General features: G+C 39.9%; 1 protein-coding gene across 3 annotated transcripts in view; it reads left to right on the top strand.

Annotated features, from left to right (window-relative positions):
• The first annotated feature begins 3,620 nt into the window (after positions 1-3,620).
• The window catches only part of SCAF8 (SR-related CTD associated factor 8), a 92,169-nt gene continuing 77,787 nt past the window's right edge, over positions 3,621-18,002 (top strand). For 2 of the 3 annotated variants that reach the window (XM_080342384.1, XM_080342383.1), the window contains exon 1: positions 3,621-3,762. In XM_080342384.1, the coding sequence (XP_080198510.1) occupies positions 3,733-3,762 (30 nt within the window). In that variant the 5' untranslated portion in view covers positions 3,621-3,732. Of the gene's footprint in view, positions 3,763-6,181; positions 6,357-18,002 lie in introns of all 3 variants that reach the window. The other variant, XM_080342385.1, reaches the window with a different exon arrangement.

Raw genomic sequence — 18,002 nt, 5'->3', positions numbered from 1 at the left:
GACTTGTAGCTGTGCATTCAAAAATGTGTGGAGAGAGTTACCATGAAGAAAACGTGGCAACACCCTCTTACCTGAAACTACAAGTGGCTAATAACAGATCTGCTTTCCTCTATTCTCTGTGCCTGCTGGGACGCCAGCTCTCCATCCTGACACTTGCATGTGGTTTTAAATCTAACACTTGTATGTGGTTTCCTCAACTGAGAGGAAACAACAGGGAGTTCCACACTTGGACAGAGGATTTCTTAAGGGCATTTGCCAGTTAGATACTTGTTTAATCTATTTAGTCTGTATTTGGCCTTGTCAGAGGTAGGAAAAAAGCAGACATACTTATTTTACCTTCTTATATGGAAAAAGCTCACTAAATAGCAGATTAAAGATCTCTTCAGTCTTGCTTTTCAGAATTGCAAAGCTAGGTGTTTGCATCCACAGGGGAGGTGTGTCCCATCCTTGTAAATCCCACATATATAACTAATTGACATGTTGGAAAGCACATGGGATCTTATTTGCAAAACTGAAGTTTCTGGTGTGACTTTCAGCAGTTGTGCAGAGCGTTGGAACTTCAGGAAGCTTATGTTGTGCAGCAAGATGTCACTCATTTTGCACCACAACACAATAAGAAATCTCCCAGCTTTGTTATGAGTAATAGTGCAATGAGCGCAAGTCATTGACAGTCTCATGGGGCAAGGTGGCCTTGCCACAGAATGAGCCAGTTTCTGCATTAATACCATTTTCATATTACTTAATTTGTATGTTTGCTTAATTTGGAACATTTAGTTATAATCAGAGACATATTACAGTATTCATTCTGTAGCACATTTCTTATTCTTGGATGATAACTAGCTCCTTACGAGATCAGGGGTGGACTGCACTCCTATGCTGCTGGAACTAAATAGGATTGTTAAAAGGCTTTGTTATCTAAACTCTTTAAGCAGTAAATGTTTTTGTTTAAATGTTTATTAGAGACCTACAGCAAACAGGCTAAATAGTGGGAGACAGGAATAGCTTAGTTTGAATTTCAGGCTCTGTGCTTTTGAGGTCAAGGCTTTGTGCACACATCTCCAAATGTAAATCCTACCTCTCCTTCTCTGGTTTCTGCTTTATGCACTCTTCCCCTTCCTTCACTGGAATAAATTATGCTTCTTGAACAAATATTCTGGAAAAGCAAGTGTGTGGGAGTTTTGTGGTCACTTTGAGGCCTATTTCAAAATAGTTTTTGCAAAAATTTTCTTGTGCAGTGTTCTATTCCATCCATTTTAATAAGAAAAACTAGACTTGCTTCAATTTCACCTAAAAGGAAAGCTACCAGATCCTAAAGGATCATTTGCAACTACAGTATTTCAGTAAGTTTTCAAAAGGAATACAAAGCAAATAGTTTTACTAGTTACTCTCATAATACAATGAACCCCTCCACAATAATTTGAATAGAGTTCTCTCTTCACATTTTACTTACTCTTAATTCCCACAGGAAAAGAAAGAACAAAAGAGGAACAGAGGCCTTGTCCCTCCTGGTAAGCATAATGTGCTTCTCTTGGATCATTTGTGAAGGGGGGGGCAGTTCTGGCAGAAGACTGCCAGAAGGTTCCACTTAGCTACACAGTTCATACAGTAACAGTGTTACTCAGCTGTAGGAAGGAACCTCAGGACATCTCTAGCCCAACCTCTGGCTCAGAACAGGGTCAGCTGTCAGCTCTGCATGGGTTACTAAGGTCTTTATTCCTGTGGGATCTTAGAAAGGGATGGAGACTGCACAGCTTCTCTCGGGAACCAGCTGCACTGCTTGACTATCTTCACAATGGAATAGGTTTTCCTCTGGTTTTGTTAGAACCTCCTCTGCTTCATTGTAAGACTGCTACCTCTTGATGTCCTGCTGTGTACCTCTGTTAAAGAGCCTTATTCAATTGTTTCAGAATTATCAAAAATGTTAAGGACCCTTAATCAGCCATTTACTTTGCAGGTATTGGATGCTATTGGGTGCCCTGCCTACCTCATGACTATCTTTTTTTCAGTCAGAACAGACCCAGTCCTTTCATCCTCCCCTAACTGGGCATTTCCTTTAGCCTCCTGACCCTCTGGGTGGCCTGATACTGCAACAACAGTGGTTGCTATTGATGGGCTTTTTATCTGAGTAAGCCTGTGGTGGAGGAGAGTGCCAATCCTGTTCGTAATAAGATGTAATGATCTCTCTTGCGTTTCTGTAAGAATTGAGCTGTAAGATGCCAGGTCTGCCTCAAATGCTGGGCTTATATGAATTCGTAAGTTACCTTGTTTGTTGAGTAAGGCACATCTCAGCTTGGAAGGCTCTGGCCTGTAGTGGGAGCATTTGCTGTCCATGAAGAGCCCTTGTGGCACTGATCTGAGAGACACTTGTGACGGCAGGAGAGTATGGTCTATCCAGAGCATGGCTGAGAGACTTGGCTGGAAAATAATGAAGCACAACCCAGATTGGAGCCCAATTCACACTCTCATAGTTTTGCTGCGTTGGTAGAGTTGAAGGAACACAATTGAGCTCTGGAAAAATGGCAATGACAAACCTAAGGTTTCATCCTCAATGCTTCTGACCTCCTTGAGGGGCTCTCTGATGAAGAGTCATGCGTCAGCCTTTGTGTTTGAGGGAACAAAAATCTATGCCCTGGAAGCAAGTCCTCCTGTTCACTAGAGCTGCTGCTGGGATTTCTCAGCTGAGGGAAGGGTTTGTGCTTCAGGGGGAGGTGGGTGCTCTGCCAGGCTGGCATGGCCCTCAGTGGGGGGCATGGATGGCACTTCTGTTCACAGGGAAGCACACCCTCTTGGAAACTTCACCTGGGAATATGCCCTGTGTGATCAAACAGCAACGCCTGCTGCTGGGCTTGGAGACTTTTTGGTGTCAGATTCAAGTTATAATATTCAAGTACTACATGCAGTGGGACTTGTGATTTATTAGCATTATGATTTTGTGTTTTTTCTCCTTTCCTCTTTTTTGCTAATTGCTTGCGATTTTTAAATGATTTTTTTTTTCTTTCTACATCCCACTGATTCTTTTTCCTGTTGTTTTTCTTCAAGTCTGGATGCCATTCCGGTTACCCCGGCGGGCCTTTTTTGGGGATGAGGCTCTGCGGGAGAGGTGTGAGGAGGCAAACGCTCGCCTCCCTCCGGGGATCCGGCCTTCAGCTGGAAACAGCCACAACGGTGTCCCGAGAACTCCCTGGTAACGAAACACCGCCGCGTTTAACACCTTGCTCCCGTAACCTTCGCTTCGCGCCTGCTCGCAGGGCCGGGGCGGTGCGGAGGAGGGCGAGGGGGCGGGCGGAGCGGGGCGGGACGCGGCGCCAGCCCGGCAGCGGGTCTGCGGTGCGGCCCGGCGGGCGGGCGCTGCCCGGCAGGCGGCGCTGTAGCCGCTCTGCGCCGCTCTCGGCTCCTCTCGGAGCTGCGCTGCGAGGAGCCCCCGTGTGTCCGCCATATTGCCGTCCGCGCCGCAGCCGCTGCGCGTTGTTCCTCCATCTCCTGCCGGCGGAGCCGAGCGGGGGAGGGGACGTCGGCGCCGCCGGGCGGGAAGCAGGGCGAGGAGGCCGCGCACTGCCGGGAGGAGACGGAAACGAGCGGCGCCCGCGTCCCTCCGCGCCCGCCCCCTGCGCCACCCGCCATGGCGACGAGGCCCGGCGGCCCCTGAGCGAGGCGCACACACAGACCGAGACTTGCCCCCTCCCGGCCGCCATCTGCGGAGAGAAGCCGCCCGGCTCCCGCCTCCGCCGCGACATGGAGGCCGTGAAAGCCTTTAACAGCGAGGTGTGTAACCCCCTCCTTCCTCTCGGGGTCGGGGAGCGGGCGGGGCCCCGGGGCCGGCGCCTTCCCTGCCCCCTCCCGCTGTGCGCGCCCCGCCGCGGGGAGGCGACGGGAATGGGGGGCCGGGAGTGCTCCCGGGGCTCCCCCCGTGTCAGGCGGGAGCGGGCCGTTGTCGCCGTCCCTGGGAAATGGGAGGAGGGAGAGGGTAATGGAGACGCCCCCCCCACTCCCTTTTCCGCCGTGGGGCTGGGGGCGACTGAACGGAGAAGAATGGATCTGGCGACGGTCTGAGGAGAGAGGAGGGAGCGGGAGGAGGCCGAGGTGGAGGAGGCCTCTCCTGCGCCTGGCGGGCGGCGGGGCGGGGGATGCCCGGCCAACTTCGCGCAGCGGGCGGAGGAGGCTCCGTGGGGGGGTCCTGGGTCGCCTGGCGCAGGGTCTGTGCGCTTCCCCTGGCCCTGCCTCTAGTGCCAGCCCGTTCCTCCTCGCTTGTTCAATGTACGCCCGTACCCCGCCGGTACGCACTTTAACACCTTGGGTTTGTTTTTTGTTTTTCTTTTTTAAAACCTGGGCTGAGACTACAAAGGCCTGGAGGCTTGTCTCTGTCTTTGAGAATAGTACATTCACTGTAGTCAGGTTGGAAACAGTCATTGCCTGTGTGCTGCACAGAGCCAAGGTACTGCACCAAAGCACTGTGCTGAGAGTGAGCACCCACAAACACACGCACACAGGCTCAGGTATTGATACAACACCGGGCTTCTCTTTTATACCAGTACTTAATGTTTATTTTATTGCAAGATAGCTCTTGTGGCAACGCTGCTTTGTTCCTCTTCATTGGAGGAGTTCGTATCACTTATATTTTGAAGTTAATGTGAGAGCAAGGGAAATAAATATGTATTTTATTTATAGGAAGTCTTGTGTCTTTTTACTTTAACCGTAGAAAGTTTCAGCTCTGGTTACAATGGTCACGTATTAGAGCTGCCAGTTGCCCTCTTGCTACCCCCAGGGGCGACGTAATGATTTTAGGTTTTAATTATTTTAAGTAATACAACACAGGTTTGGGGTTTTAAAATGCTAATTTGAGTTGTAGTGGAACCATGTGCCAACCATGTTGTATCTACAAGCCACAATAAGATAGGTTTCTAAAATGGGCAGGTACATTCTAATAACTCAGGAGCAGTTAAACAACCGTAACTGATGTGCAGTTCTAGGTGTTGCACTTCATGCAGTTTGAATTCTTAAGTGGAAGAAATCACATTGTGGCTGCTAGAAGAACAATAAATACTAGAAACAATTTTTCTCCTATTTTATTTTCTGATTTGCTTGTTGTATTGTTAAGTGGGGAAGAGTTTAGTCACAAGAACATAACATCATAAGTAGATTAGAACCTTTTTCTTGTCTATAACTACCAGCGTGAGCAAAGGTCTTTACTTTCATATTGAAAAACAACTTCTGGCTGGCTTGCTGAGCACTCAGGTTTAAGTACTGGAAAAATAAATGACTTTGAAGACTTAAGGTGAGAACTGTACTGAAGAGGAGAGGTTTAGAACATGCTTCAAGTTTCTAAGTGCTCGAAAAAGAGTAAACTTTGGGTTTTCGATAGAGAAAATGCAGAAGCTCAGGCAATGGTGTTTTAACCAACTAATTTCCTATTGTATTGGCTTAAAATAGATATGAATTACATTTAGCAGCAGATGAGATAGGCTAAATTGTAGAAGTACTTTTAGCATAGTTTGTCTGATACAGTTTGCATTCAGTTAATAATGTTATGAAGTTTATGTAACTTACTGGTGAAATCCAGATGACACTTTAGAAAAAAACATTCCAAATCCATTTAACCACTGAAGTCTGCAGCATGGGTACTTTGGGAGTAGTATTTTTGTTCGTTTGTTTTTAAAGCAAGGAGTTGTGTTTGGATTCTGCTGTGAAGTTAAAGTGAAGGCAGCTGTCCATCTAGGGGGTACGGCTGTGAGCTGAGCAATATCCTGTATTGTAACTATCCTGTATGACAGTCACAATTGAGGTGATTAATAGACTTGGCATTAATTGGATTAGAAATAAATATCTCAAGTTTATTGGAACTCTGACTACTGGAAATTATGCCCGCTATTGCGGAAAGCTGTTCCGTGCCTAGCGATGACGTGAGGCATTGTCAGTGCTGTATCTAATCGTACATATAAAATTAGCCCTAACATTTAAAGTCTTAGGAAAGATAAATTTAAAGATGAGGAAATGTTCAGTATTGTTTTAATGTAATGGATGATGTTTTACTATTTGGTTTAAACTGCTTGGAAACTGAAAGGTACAATATTATACAACTGACTTTGTATACCATTGAGGTAGTTGACAATGTTTTATACCAAACAGTTTATCATTTGCTACAGTTGACATGAAGGCTAACCATTGTGGAATCATTTTCCTCCAGGTCTCAGTTCAGGCCCTGAGTTTTTTTCTGAAAAGCACAACATCAAAGTCAAGAACAGGTCTTGACAGAAGAAAATGACTGGAAAGTTTCAAATTCATTATACGTTCTATAAAATGTGGAATTGAAATGGACTAGAGGCAAGCATGCATAGTGTCACAGTTCCAGCACTCAGATGGTAATGTTTTAATTGCAGACTTACATAATTAAAGCTCAGTATTATATAGTGTTATTTATATAGTAAAGCTTAGTATTATATAATCAGTTAAGTGTTAAAAGTCTTGCTGTCAGCTTCAAGTTAGCCATTCTCACATTGTGTTCAGGTACTGTATCTGGAGTTGGTTTTGGATGCTATAGTCCCCAGAGTTTTCTTGTAATACTTCTCCTTTTTGCAGTGGCAGGCTTTGTATTTCCAAATGATTTTTCACTTTATGGTGTGAAGAATGCATGCAGACAACTGTGAAAGGAGAGCAACAGATGCTTTAATTCTGAAACCCATTTAATTATTTTTAGATTTGTTTCTATGTAAATCTGTAGAATAAATGTGAATAGTTTTACAGACACACAAATAGTCATAGGACTGGAATGTATTTTAAGGAAAATGGAGATCTCAAATTAGTTATAAGTACAACAGAAATGGCATATTTGGAGTAATACTTTTTTTAGCCATGCTAACTGCATCTTTAAGTGTGGAATAACAGGAATCTTGAAAGGGCATTTATTTAAGCTTTAAAGGGCAAGTTCAGCTTAGGTGCTTATTTCTTTAAAAATGACAATAGTAATTCACTGATCTAGTGAAATTAAGCATGCCATTTCTATTAATGTAAAGTTTCTCAGTATCTTGTATCACATATAGGCACATTTCTCCTCCTATATGAGCTTTTAAGTCTTGCTGTCCATGATGCTGCCCTTACTGTTTTGGTTTTTTGCATGCTCTTTATGTAAAAACAAATTATCTCATGCGTAAGTTATGCATGCTTTGGTCAACTCATTGAAAATTGCTTGTACTGTATGAATTGCTGAGATTGGCACCTGTGGTTTTGAACCACAGCCATTTATAAGGTTAGCAATGGTAAAACCTACTTAGGGCAGTTTGATAGCTTAAAAAAAAATCTGGAAGTATCACCATTTGTAGAATTTACATTGTTGAATCCAGTGAATGATAGTGGTTAGGATCCAGTGCTACACATTTGAGCTGAAATGGATGGGGTTGGAATTACAGACAACACAATATATTGTAATATTGGAAAGGCAGTAGTGGAAAGGGCAGTCTTATATTAAAAAAAAAAAAAAAAAAAAGAGAGAGAGAATAAAGAATAAGGCAAAGCTTTTCCCTTGAAGCCCAGGAATGAGGAAGTCATGTGTCTCCTGATTCCTTTCAGAAATGCTGTGATCATTTGAATGTGTTTTATATAGAAAGCTCAATGCCTCTTCTCTTTACAATTGGGTGCTGATCTTTTCATATACAAGGGAATGAAAACTAAGTGTCCTCATGGAAACATGGAATATGCTTCATCTATTGTTTCAAGATGAGGATGCACATAAAGTGCTGTAAGATTAAGGTACTGATTACAGTTTGCTTGAAGTGTGATGTGGGTTCCCGTGCATTTTCTTGTGTTAATCTAAATGTCTTCTAGGGTGTGAGAGACACGGTTAAAATTTCTGCAGAATTGCTAGGCTGGGGTTCAGCCATTATTAGCAGTGAAAATGGTTGTCCTTCCGTAATTCCTCATAAAGCAGAGTCACAGAGAGCTTTTGGTGTGCAGAATGATTGTGAGAGCCATGTAAGATGATGAGAAGCAGTATATAAAGCAATCGTTGCTACTTTGGGGTTAGCTGGTTCTCCTGAAGTTTATCAGTGGTGGGAACATAGCAGTCACTGATCATTGGCTGGCAATGGTGTTGTCTGTATTGTCTATTTGCACTTCATTGGCTGGTGGTCACCTTTATCATGATATTTCTTTAGAAGATATATTTTAAGTGGCAGTGGGGAACAGTTCAGTTGACCACAATTTCAGAAATGTGATCCTTGGAAATAACCCACATTTTAATTACTGAGCATTGTGTATAGGCACACAAAAGTACAGAAGTGTAAGTCAAATATTTTATTTTAGAATGCTTTATTTTAATGGCATATTCTAAGTAACCAAGGCGGTGTTTTTGTGAAAGGATGACAGCTGATGCTAAAAAAAAGTTAAATGGTATGCCTCATGAAGATGCTAAATAGAGATTGATGCTGAATAGCTGAGTAGAGTGAAAAAAATGAAGCTCTCTAAAATGAGGAGTCAAGGCTTTGATTAGTGCTAGCAGTGACGTATGAGGAACAGTTAAAGGGCATGTAAGCTACTTGTCCGCAAGATACTTTCCTTAGATTCTGCTGCATGTTTCACATGCTCAAGCACCTGAAAAAATTTGCAGAGCTCTTTTGCTAACTGCTGAGAAAATGAGAACTTGTGTCTGTTTCCTCTTCTTTCTCACTAATATTTTACCAATAATAAAAAAGTACAATGTCCTTTCATATCCTTTACTGTTGTGAAGGATTCTGCAACTGTGAAACGCTTCAGGCTTTCTTCTTCTTTGTTTGTCTGATAACTGTGTTTATGGTGTGATATTCGTAAATTTTGGTGTAGCAAATTGGGATGAAAGCTTTTGGTTTACCTTTTCTTAATTTTCAGAAGAAAAAGTTAGCTAGGTGATACCTGTGCGTGCATATGGACACATAAATGTGAAATGCTGACTGTGCATTTCATTCTTAACCTCTGGAGTGGATGTGAAAAAGGTCTTCAGTTTAATTTTGCTTTATAATCCCATAGTGCTCCTTAGAGAAAAAACACCGCATCTTTACAAACAGTATGAATTCCTTTAAGATACAGTAAAATATGTAAGAATTTGTGAATTTCGCATTTCCTGTCAGGAACATTAAGAGCAGTAACACTGAACTGTAAATATTTCACTGTGTTTTGTCCCAGCAGGAGTTGAACTTTGCTGGCTCTCAACTGTTTTCTTTTTGTTAAAAGGACATGGGGAAAGAAAGCCCATTTCTCTTCAAGATACAGTAAATATTAAAGTGATGTTCACCTAATTAAATGTCTGCATTTGTGCTGAATAAATATTTATAGTTTCAGTATCACATTTTCAAAGACTGATCTGACCTTTGACTTTTGCCAACCACAGAATCTTGGTATCTGGCCTTGTAAAGACATGATCATGAAAGTCTGTATTAAAGGCCCAAAGTGTTAGGGTTTTTTTTGGTGCATGTCTTGCTTAAAGACATCACTTATTTGATGAAGTAGTATAGGACAGACCTTGATTATTTTTCTGCATTTGATACGTACACTTGAAATTTCTTCTTAAACTGTGGTCTAGATTAGGTCCTTATGAGCCTGGGAGGGTAATGTAGATCTCCAGGTTCTGTTAACACTCTTTGAGTTGTAACTGCGTAGTTACAAGTATTGATCCTGCTTGCTGCTCATTTAGAGAGCAGTGAACCATTTTGTAGTTTAAAACAAATGCACTTCTGAACTCAGACTTCAGATCTTTTGATTTTCACCAACTCACTAAGACAATGCCTGGGGCTACAATCTTTGGCAAACTACTTGGAATTACCTTAACAAGCCTTACTTGAGTTTGCCATCAGCAGTCTGTTTTCCTGTGGCAGTTGAAATGTGAGTCTGGTAACCCAAATGGCTTTTCTATAGGAAAAAAAAAAAAGACAATAAAAGAAAAAAACATTCAGAACAAAAGTATTTGATAAAGCAGGTCTTACAATACAGTCTAGACACTTGATTATTTTTGTGAGGTTTTTTTTTCACTTGGGAAGAGGCCAGCTCTGTACAACTGGTCCATCATTCTACCTCTGGACAGCCAGCAAGAAATTTATCCTGTGTGGCTGATTCAGCCTTGGTTAGAACCCTTGTTCCTGCCCTCATCAGCTGCTGGTGGAAATCCCTTGTGAGGCCTGGGACAGTGGTGTGTAGTTGCCTGTACATGTGAGTATCCAGAGTTCAGCGAGCTTGGCTTTGAGCTCAGTAAACAGTATTAGTCCTTGTTCTTGTATCAGAACTTTTCAAGAACTGCATGTGCATTTCTTTCCTTGCATTGTTTTGCTTCTTTGGAGCTACTTTTCTGCAATATTTCTCTGGGACTGCTGGCAGCAGCAGCAGTCAGCTAGGTAATTTTATAAACCTTATTTAGCAGCTGCTTCTATGCTGTAGGGTATGTGTTCTTTAAGAGAAGAAGAGGATCTTCAGCTACTGCTGTAGTAGTTCTTGTCTTCGCCTGTCCTTGCCAGTTGTATTGACCAAAAGGAGACATTTTAGAAGAGGAATTGTTAAAATTTGGAGGAATTTAGAGGAAATTACTGCATTGACATCATGACTGTCTGTCAGATTTATTCCCACCATAAATGTGTATTTCTTGTTAATATCCTGCTCTTTTTGCTGTTACTCTTTTGGCAGTTGACCTGCCATTTGTACAAAAATGGCAACTATTGATACACAAAAATTTATCGTTTTTTTTTCCACTTTTTTTTTTGTCAAGAGTTTTCTTACAGAGCTTACCTAGTTTTACTGGGTACAGGTTTTTTTTGTAGGAATTTTGGTTGTTTTTTGTTTGTTTGTTTGTCTTCAAAGTTCCAAATGAATAGTACTGAATTGCTGTCTTTTCTCCTAGCTTTATGATTATGCAATCAGGTAGCCAGTGGTCACTTCTCTGATGCCTTGACCTCCACAAATATAATGCATATGCATAATATAATAAAATACACATGTGGAAGGTAAGGCTTGTCACCTTTGTTGCTGTGTTTGCTGTTGATGGTTTTTGAGAGTTGGCAGAGAGTGCTCTGGTTCCTGTTTACAACGAGGGCACAAAAATGTCTGCAGGCAGAGGAGCAGAGCTGGAATCTAGAAGGCAGTAGCAGCAACGAATGGTGGTTTGGGTGGATGGTGACTGAGCAGTAAAACAGTGGAGGGGTAGCAACAGCTGAGAGGTCCAAGGTACCTGTTTCAGTAGCCTTGAAGTTGTGTTTTATGAAGTTCTGTCTATAACATCAGTTTTGAAAGACTGGAGTACATATCATTTTATTAACAGTAATGACAGCTGTACAAGGTGTTTTATGCAAGGCACTGAACAGCATGTTTGAATTGGAATTTATTGAAATAACATGCATTTTTGGGAAAGATATTTCAGAAGATCCATCTTCTTTGTGTTTTTTTGGCCTGGGGTTCAGTGTTTCCAAATACTCATTCATTTGGAGCTGAATGGTAAGGGTTTCCTTGTTATATTTGATTTTCTATTTTTAGTATTTGTTACTTTCAAAAACTGAAGTAGAATGAATTATGTGCATCCTTTACTTTCCATCCCTGTTGCTCTCTGGCTCATTTTTTCTTCAAAGTAGTACAAAATACTGTAAATTGCTGCTCACTAAAAAACTTTGTTTTAAAAGTCTTGGCCTCATGGCATAACCTTATTGAGCTCTCTTGGTAGATGATTTAGAAATTAGTATGATAGATAAAAATACAATTCTGGTATTTTGATGTTTTAAGTGATTGCAGTTTTTGAAAGAGAAATAATCATACTTATAAATGCCTTTGGATTTTCTAGAGGTTAAAGTCTAAGAAGTGAAGTGGAACACTTATATAACAAATATACTGGTTGGAGAAATCCAACCCAATATAAACCATAATTTAAAAAAACCCCTTAAATGATGAATTTTCATTATGAATGGAGGGGATTTTAAACCAGATCTATGGGAAAGAAAAACCAACATTTTTGAATCAGTATGACAGGACAGCTTTTGTTGTGAGCCCTAAAAAGAGTTGGCAGAGAAAATGTGTGAGTCTATGATTTTCATAATGTTTAGGATCTGTCCCTGCATTTTTTAGCTCACAATTGTAGATGTGTCATTGTACTTAGACTTCTCTAAAGCATCTAACTTAATACTGCACCACACTTAACCAAACCAGTGCATTGTAACAAGTACAAAGGGTATTTCTCCAGTGCAGGCAGCCCACAAACTCGCCTCTGGAAATCTACAGCGACTGCCATTGTGCCTGAAGCTGATCGATTTTCCTGCTGGTGATCTAGAATTAGGTAGAAAATAATGATAAAATGTTAATGATAGATATTAGCTATATGGCAGGAACAATGAAAAAATTGCAGAAAGTGAAATACTCCTGTTAAGTGATATCATCTGGACTTTTTGATCTTTCTGTTGTTGGGGCTTTGGGCATCAGTAAAGTGCTCAGTCTTGCCTGGTTATTTTATGTGGTCCATTTGGGTTTTTCTAAGCTGTTTGTTCCCATGCAGTAAACATGCTAAGTTACTAAGAAGAGAAAAGGGGAGTTGTGTTTTACGGTTTGTTAAGGGCTGGGAGCCAGTGAAGTATATTCTAGAGGCCATTCTGAACCAAACATCTGTTTTGTAGTGGCGTACAATTCCAGAGACTAGAGTTGAATCCAGGTGGTTTCTTTAAATTTCAGTTTTAACATTCATAGTCTATTTCTACAAAGCAGGCTGTACCCATGGAACTTAGAAGCTTTCTTTGAAAGTACTAATAAAGAGGGTTTGAAGGAAATTGCAAATAGGCTATAATATGCTTTTTTTGGCTTAAATATATAAAAACTAAAACGGAATTGTTGTTCCATCTCAAAGTTTTCAGGTTCAGTAAATTTGAAAGTCATAATTGTACCTACTTTAAGTGAAAGGGATAGGAGAAGGACTGAGCAAAGGCGGTGATGGTAAAACCCAATTTTATGTGCTGAAAGGTGATGGGCTAGAAAGACTGGTGTAATACTTTTGCATCTTATTTCACTTAATTGCTTATATCATACACTCAAGATGAATATTCAGATTTACTCTTTGGACATAAACATATGTGAGGAGTGGTATATAACACAAGTGACATGGAGGGAGTAAGCTTTTTGTTTGAGTGTTCTCATTTGCTTTTAAATTTGTTAAAAGTCAATTGAGTGTAACAGTAAAAGGAAGACACACACACTGAGATATCGAGCATATTGACTGTTATGTTTGTTAATTTAAACCACATCATGTGCTTCAAGTGTTTGAACACAGTTGTATTAAAATAGTTGTTGTTGAGTTGTAGCCCTCTCTTGTTCTGTGTTTTCTTTAATGTTGGATTTTAGCAACTCGTATTGGTTGATTACTGGAAGAAAAGAGCTCTTCATTGTTTTCCCTCCAAACTGAAATACCATATGTAGAATGGAGCATCTGTCATTCTGGCCATCCTACGTATACATCTTTGGTATATATTTTAACATCTCTGTGCAGTGCAGAGCAACAAGGTGCTGACTGGGTTTAAGTAACAGTCCTCATTGTTAGATCCTAGTCAGCATCAAGGAAAAATCCTATTCACTGAGGGATGGGCTCATGTAATATAAGTAACTTTTCCTAGAGATTAAATTTCAGGAGAGTGTGTAAAATCCAACATAATAGAAATTTGTTGATTCTGTCTTTTTTAAAGCAATAGTTTTTTCTTGTTCTTTGCTGTGTGGTGATATAAATCTTTGGTAAGCAATACAACAACTATTTCTATATATACAATTGGATTTGATTGATTTTAATGCTATTGAAATATGAAATTAACCTAATTTGTTAAGGTAGTATGTTATTAGGCCTGACTTCTAAGTATTTATTTTGTCTTTTGCACATCAAAATTGCAGACATTTATTGTTATATGTGACATCTGGTTAATGTTGTCGCCTGGTAACAGCCAGAGAAAACTGTAGAAGTATTTCAGTAGAGATACATGTAATCAATATTGCTGACACCGCTTCTGGTCATAATCCCCTACTTAGAAATTGGTCTGAGTCCTTGAGTATCGGTATCAAAATGTTTATTCGCTTAGTTGCTTTAACAGCGTAATTCATCTCTATGAATATCTGTTCCTTTGGATCACATGAGACCAGAGGTGTTCATAGCTTTCAAGCCTTCTAGTGGTAAAATTAGTCTTATATGAAAGATTATTTCCTAGCCGCTCCTCTCTTGCCTTTGTAAGATTTGGCCAGAGGTATGAAAAAGGATACATTACTTATGAAGCTGTCTTTTACTGAAATTAGTACTTTTTTAAATTTTCATTCAAAACTTTGGTAGGGAAACAGCTCTCTGGCTCTCTTGTCGGGTAAGACTGGTCTTGGAATTAAGTGCTGGGCATTGTGGAATTGTCATGTGCCATCGCCTTCTGTGGAGATGTATTAACTTGCTCTGTAAGCCACTGGCTGTCCACGGGATGTAGTTCATATGCCTTCTGCCTCCTCTTGAGAAACTTTAGATCATAGTTTAGCATTGTGTAAATTACAGCTATTTACAATTGCTTGCTTTTTTACAGATATTTACAATAGAATTAACTTTTTAAGCACTTTTTGGATTACAGTTGTAATGATAAAAATGTTGTTTGCATTACTAAACAATCAAAATTTGAAATACACTGATGAATTCCCAGACTTTCGGTAATCCTCTTGAATACAGCTTTTCCTAACAGAATTAAAGACAGAATACATGGCAGAAATTCAATGCTTTATCTATAGCATCAACCCAGTCTTTTGCCTTTCATTCCCAACATATGATTTATCTAACTCATTAAATCTTTGAGCAAACCTATATTTTTTTCCCGAAAGTCTGGAAATAGAACTTAGTCCCTTTCCCCAACATAATTTTAAATGTACTATTAATAATGCTGTTAAGCCTACTGTTATGTATACTGGAATATTGTCTTTTACATAGTTTCTTACCTCTCAATATCATTACTTTTGCTGTACAAGCCATTACATTGTTTTGTCATTTAGAGGAAAATACAAAATTGTGAATATAATTTGCTTTATTTGCCAGCCCAGTCTTTTATTGGATATGATACTTAAATGTATATTTATGTAGTAAATCTGTGTAACTGTTGTATTTGCAACCCGTTAATTCTGAAGGAGGTGCATGAGGAAGTAACACTTTATCCGTTGTCCATAAAATACATTCAAAATCCTTGTGAGGATGATTTCCTGTGTATTTCCAGATAATATTGATTGACTGCAATGGAGAGAGTGGTATGGAAAAAAAATGTGTGGTTTAGGATATGATAGTAAAAGTGAGTCTTAAGCCTTTTTTTGACATAAGAACATAAAACATATCTCAGTTGGAGGCGATGAGAAGTAAATAGAATAATTTGAATTTGTTTGAAACAATATACAGGTGAATATGAATTGGTGTGACTTTTATGAAAAAAAAGTGTCATGTATGTATGAGAGTTCTTTGAGAGAATTAGAAAACATGTGGACAGCGAAGAACCAAGTGATGTTACTTGGGTTTCCAAAAAGTAGTTGAGAAGATCCATCCCTAAAAGTTTGAAAAGAAGTTGAATTGCTGTGGGATGGATGGATGGATGGATGTATGACAGCTAAAAGGAGAGATGTGTGAGAAGTTAATGTGTAGAAACAAGTTTTCTTTTTCTGTGATGGAATCTTGTATGGGGTTTGTGCTGAGAATCTGCATTTCAGTCTATTTGTAAATGCTGTGGAAAAGGGGTAGACAATGAGGCAAAAAAGTTTGTTAACAGTATTAAGTTGTTCAGGATGTTGGTACTGAAGGGCTAGCCATGAAGGATTGCAGAAGAACATTGCTGGACTGTTAGATGGCACCCTGGAATTTCATCAGGTTAAATGTGGTAATTCAGGCTGGGGAAGCTGTATGGAAAAGCAACCCTTGTTTTTACGCAGTGATGAGCGCTGAAATGATGCCATTTGGTAATTAAAAATACCTTGCAACTGAAATGGAAATGCCTGTTTAAAGTTCAGCAGTAGTCAAAATAGCAGTCAGAATCCTGGAAATTATTAGGAAAGAAATAGAGACTCATTATGTTGCTGGTACCTCTTTATCTTATGCCACATGCAGTCTAGTGTACCTGCCAAAACCATGTTGGCAGAACGGCATGTATAGAGAAGGGCAGAAAGGAATGGAACAGGTCTTTATGAGAAATTACTAAATATCACTATTGTTTTGAGGCTAAAACAGAGATGACTGGAAGATGATGAGGTAGGGGTCTGTAGTACTGGGGATACAGAAGAGGTAAACCCCTGTTTTTTTCAATGCAGAAGCCAGGTAACTCCATTGTCACTAATGAACACAGGTTCAAATAAAGAAAAAGAGTATTCTTTGCACAGATTTTGATTAAACTATGCATCTGCCTAGAGATGTTGGGCATCCTAAAGATTTAAGTGTATTGATAATGTATTTGAATTCTCTTTGCGGAGGGAATTTAGAGATGTTACAAAAAGATCAGTTAGTGCTGGCTCAGGAATCACTGAGCTATGGGTTGCTGGTGGCTAAAATGGTATGCAGAGAAAGTATCACTAAAAGGGCAACCTTATATTACTTTCCATAGACATAATCTATTGAATGCTGTTTCTGTTAGTTTTCTCTGAACTAACAGTATGCATCAGTAAGTAACTCATTTCCTACTATGCCCCATCTCAAAGAAAAGGAGATAGGGCAAAGGGCAGGAGGGGAGAACAGTAAAAAAAAAAGAGGAAGAAGGTAGAAAGATGTTAAGAATAAAAACAATTTAAAAAGAGAGAACCAGAGAGGGACAAAGAAAAGTAGTCCTGATAGCAATCATCATTTCTTGGTGGGCTTCAAATAGGAGTGCCTGCTCCTTGGTGATGCTGAGCCCAGAGGCATGGTTAGACAGGGAGCCTGAAACAACTGTCAGTCAGATCTCTGTTGTCAGAATTCCTGCTCTTTCTCGCACTTGAAATGGCCAAGTGAAATTTGACAAGAACATCCCGAGGTTTGGTGAGGCTTTGAATGTGGAGGCTAAATAAAAAAGGGAGACTATATGCAATTTCAGGACATTGTGAAGGAACTGGAAAAGGAACATGGCATATTTGCTATCTTTATGTATATGAAGTTTTTATGTCCTAATTTTGTGTGTGATAATGCCATCTACCTTTAGAGAGGGAATGTCTCACCTTTAGTTTTCTTAGCAATGTACCATGATTCAAGAATAAGCAGTACAAAACAAAACTTTGTGTAATTTTGTAATGGATTTTTATAGCTTTTCATCAGGTTTTAACCTTTCTATTTATTCAAGTCAGTTGGTCTTACCGAAGCAGCATTCTCCCAAATGTTGTGTTTGTGTTGTGGTCCCTTTGCACAGGAGAGCCTTTGTGTCAGAATGACTCCTGCGTGAATACATGGCTTTTTGCAGCAGGGCTCTTTTCCTGGCAAATATCAGGAGGCTTTTTCTCCCCCTCAGACATTAGAATAGCTGGGAGATGAGTATTGGTTTTGTTTAGATTAGCATATTCTTTTAACTTTCTTGTGCAAAATTAGTTACTAAATGAATGAGAAAAATCAATTTATCCAATGTGTGAGGTGGTTTTTGAATTAGAATTTTGATATGTATGTGTATCATTAACTGCTGATAGGTGTGCAGTGTTTGGAAAGAAGTTTTTATTCTCTTAGTGTACATTTTAAAAAGAGACTCCGAACTGTGGTGATCACTACAGCAGTGCCTCAGATTTCAACAGCAAGTTTCTGTACTTACTGGTTTTTCACATCAGAAATGATGCAAATACTTTCACTATGCAAGTTCTTCCAACCGTGAACTTATGAAAATAACTAGAGAAAACAGGTTTTGTTGGTGGTCAGACACTTAAAGAAATACTGATCAGTTTTTGTCACTTTGGGCAAGTGTTTCATATGAGTTGATGTTTATCTAGAAAAGCAGGTAAATGGCTAGTGACTGGAGTTCGGCAGACTTTTCTTCATAATTCACAGAATCATATGGTAGCTCATCTGTGAAGCATGTTTTTTTGAAGTT

This window comes from Nesoenas mayeri, assembly GCF_963082525.1.
Source record: "Nesoenas mayeri genome assembly, chromosome: 3".
Lineage (NCBI taxonomy): Eukaryota > Metazoa > Chordata > Aves > Columbiformes > Columbidae > Nesoenas > Nesoenas mayeri.
The sequence above is the reverse complement of the archived record's forward strand: the minus strand, read 5'-3'. Positions and strand labels throughout refer to the sequence as shown.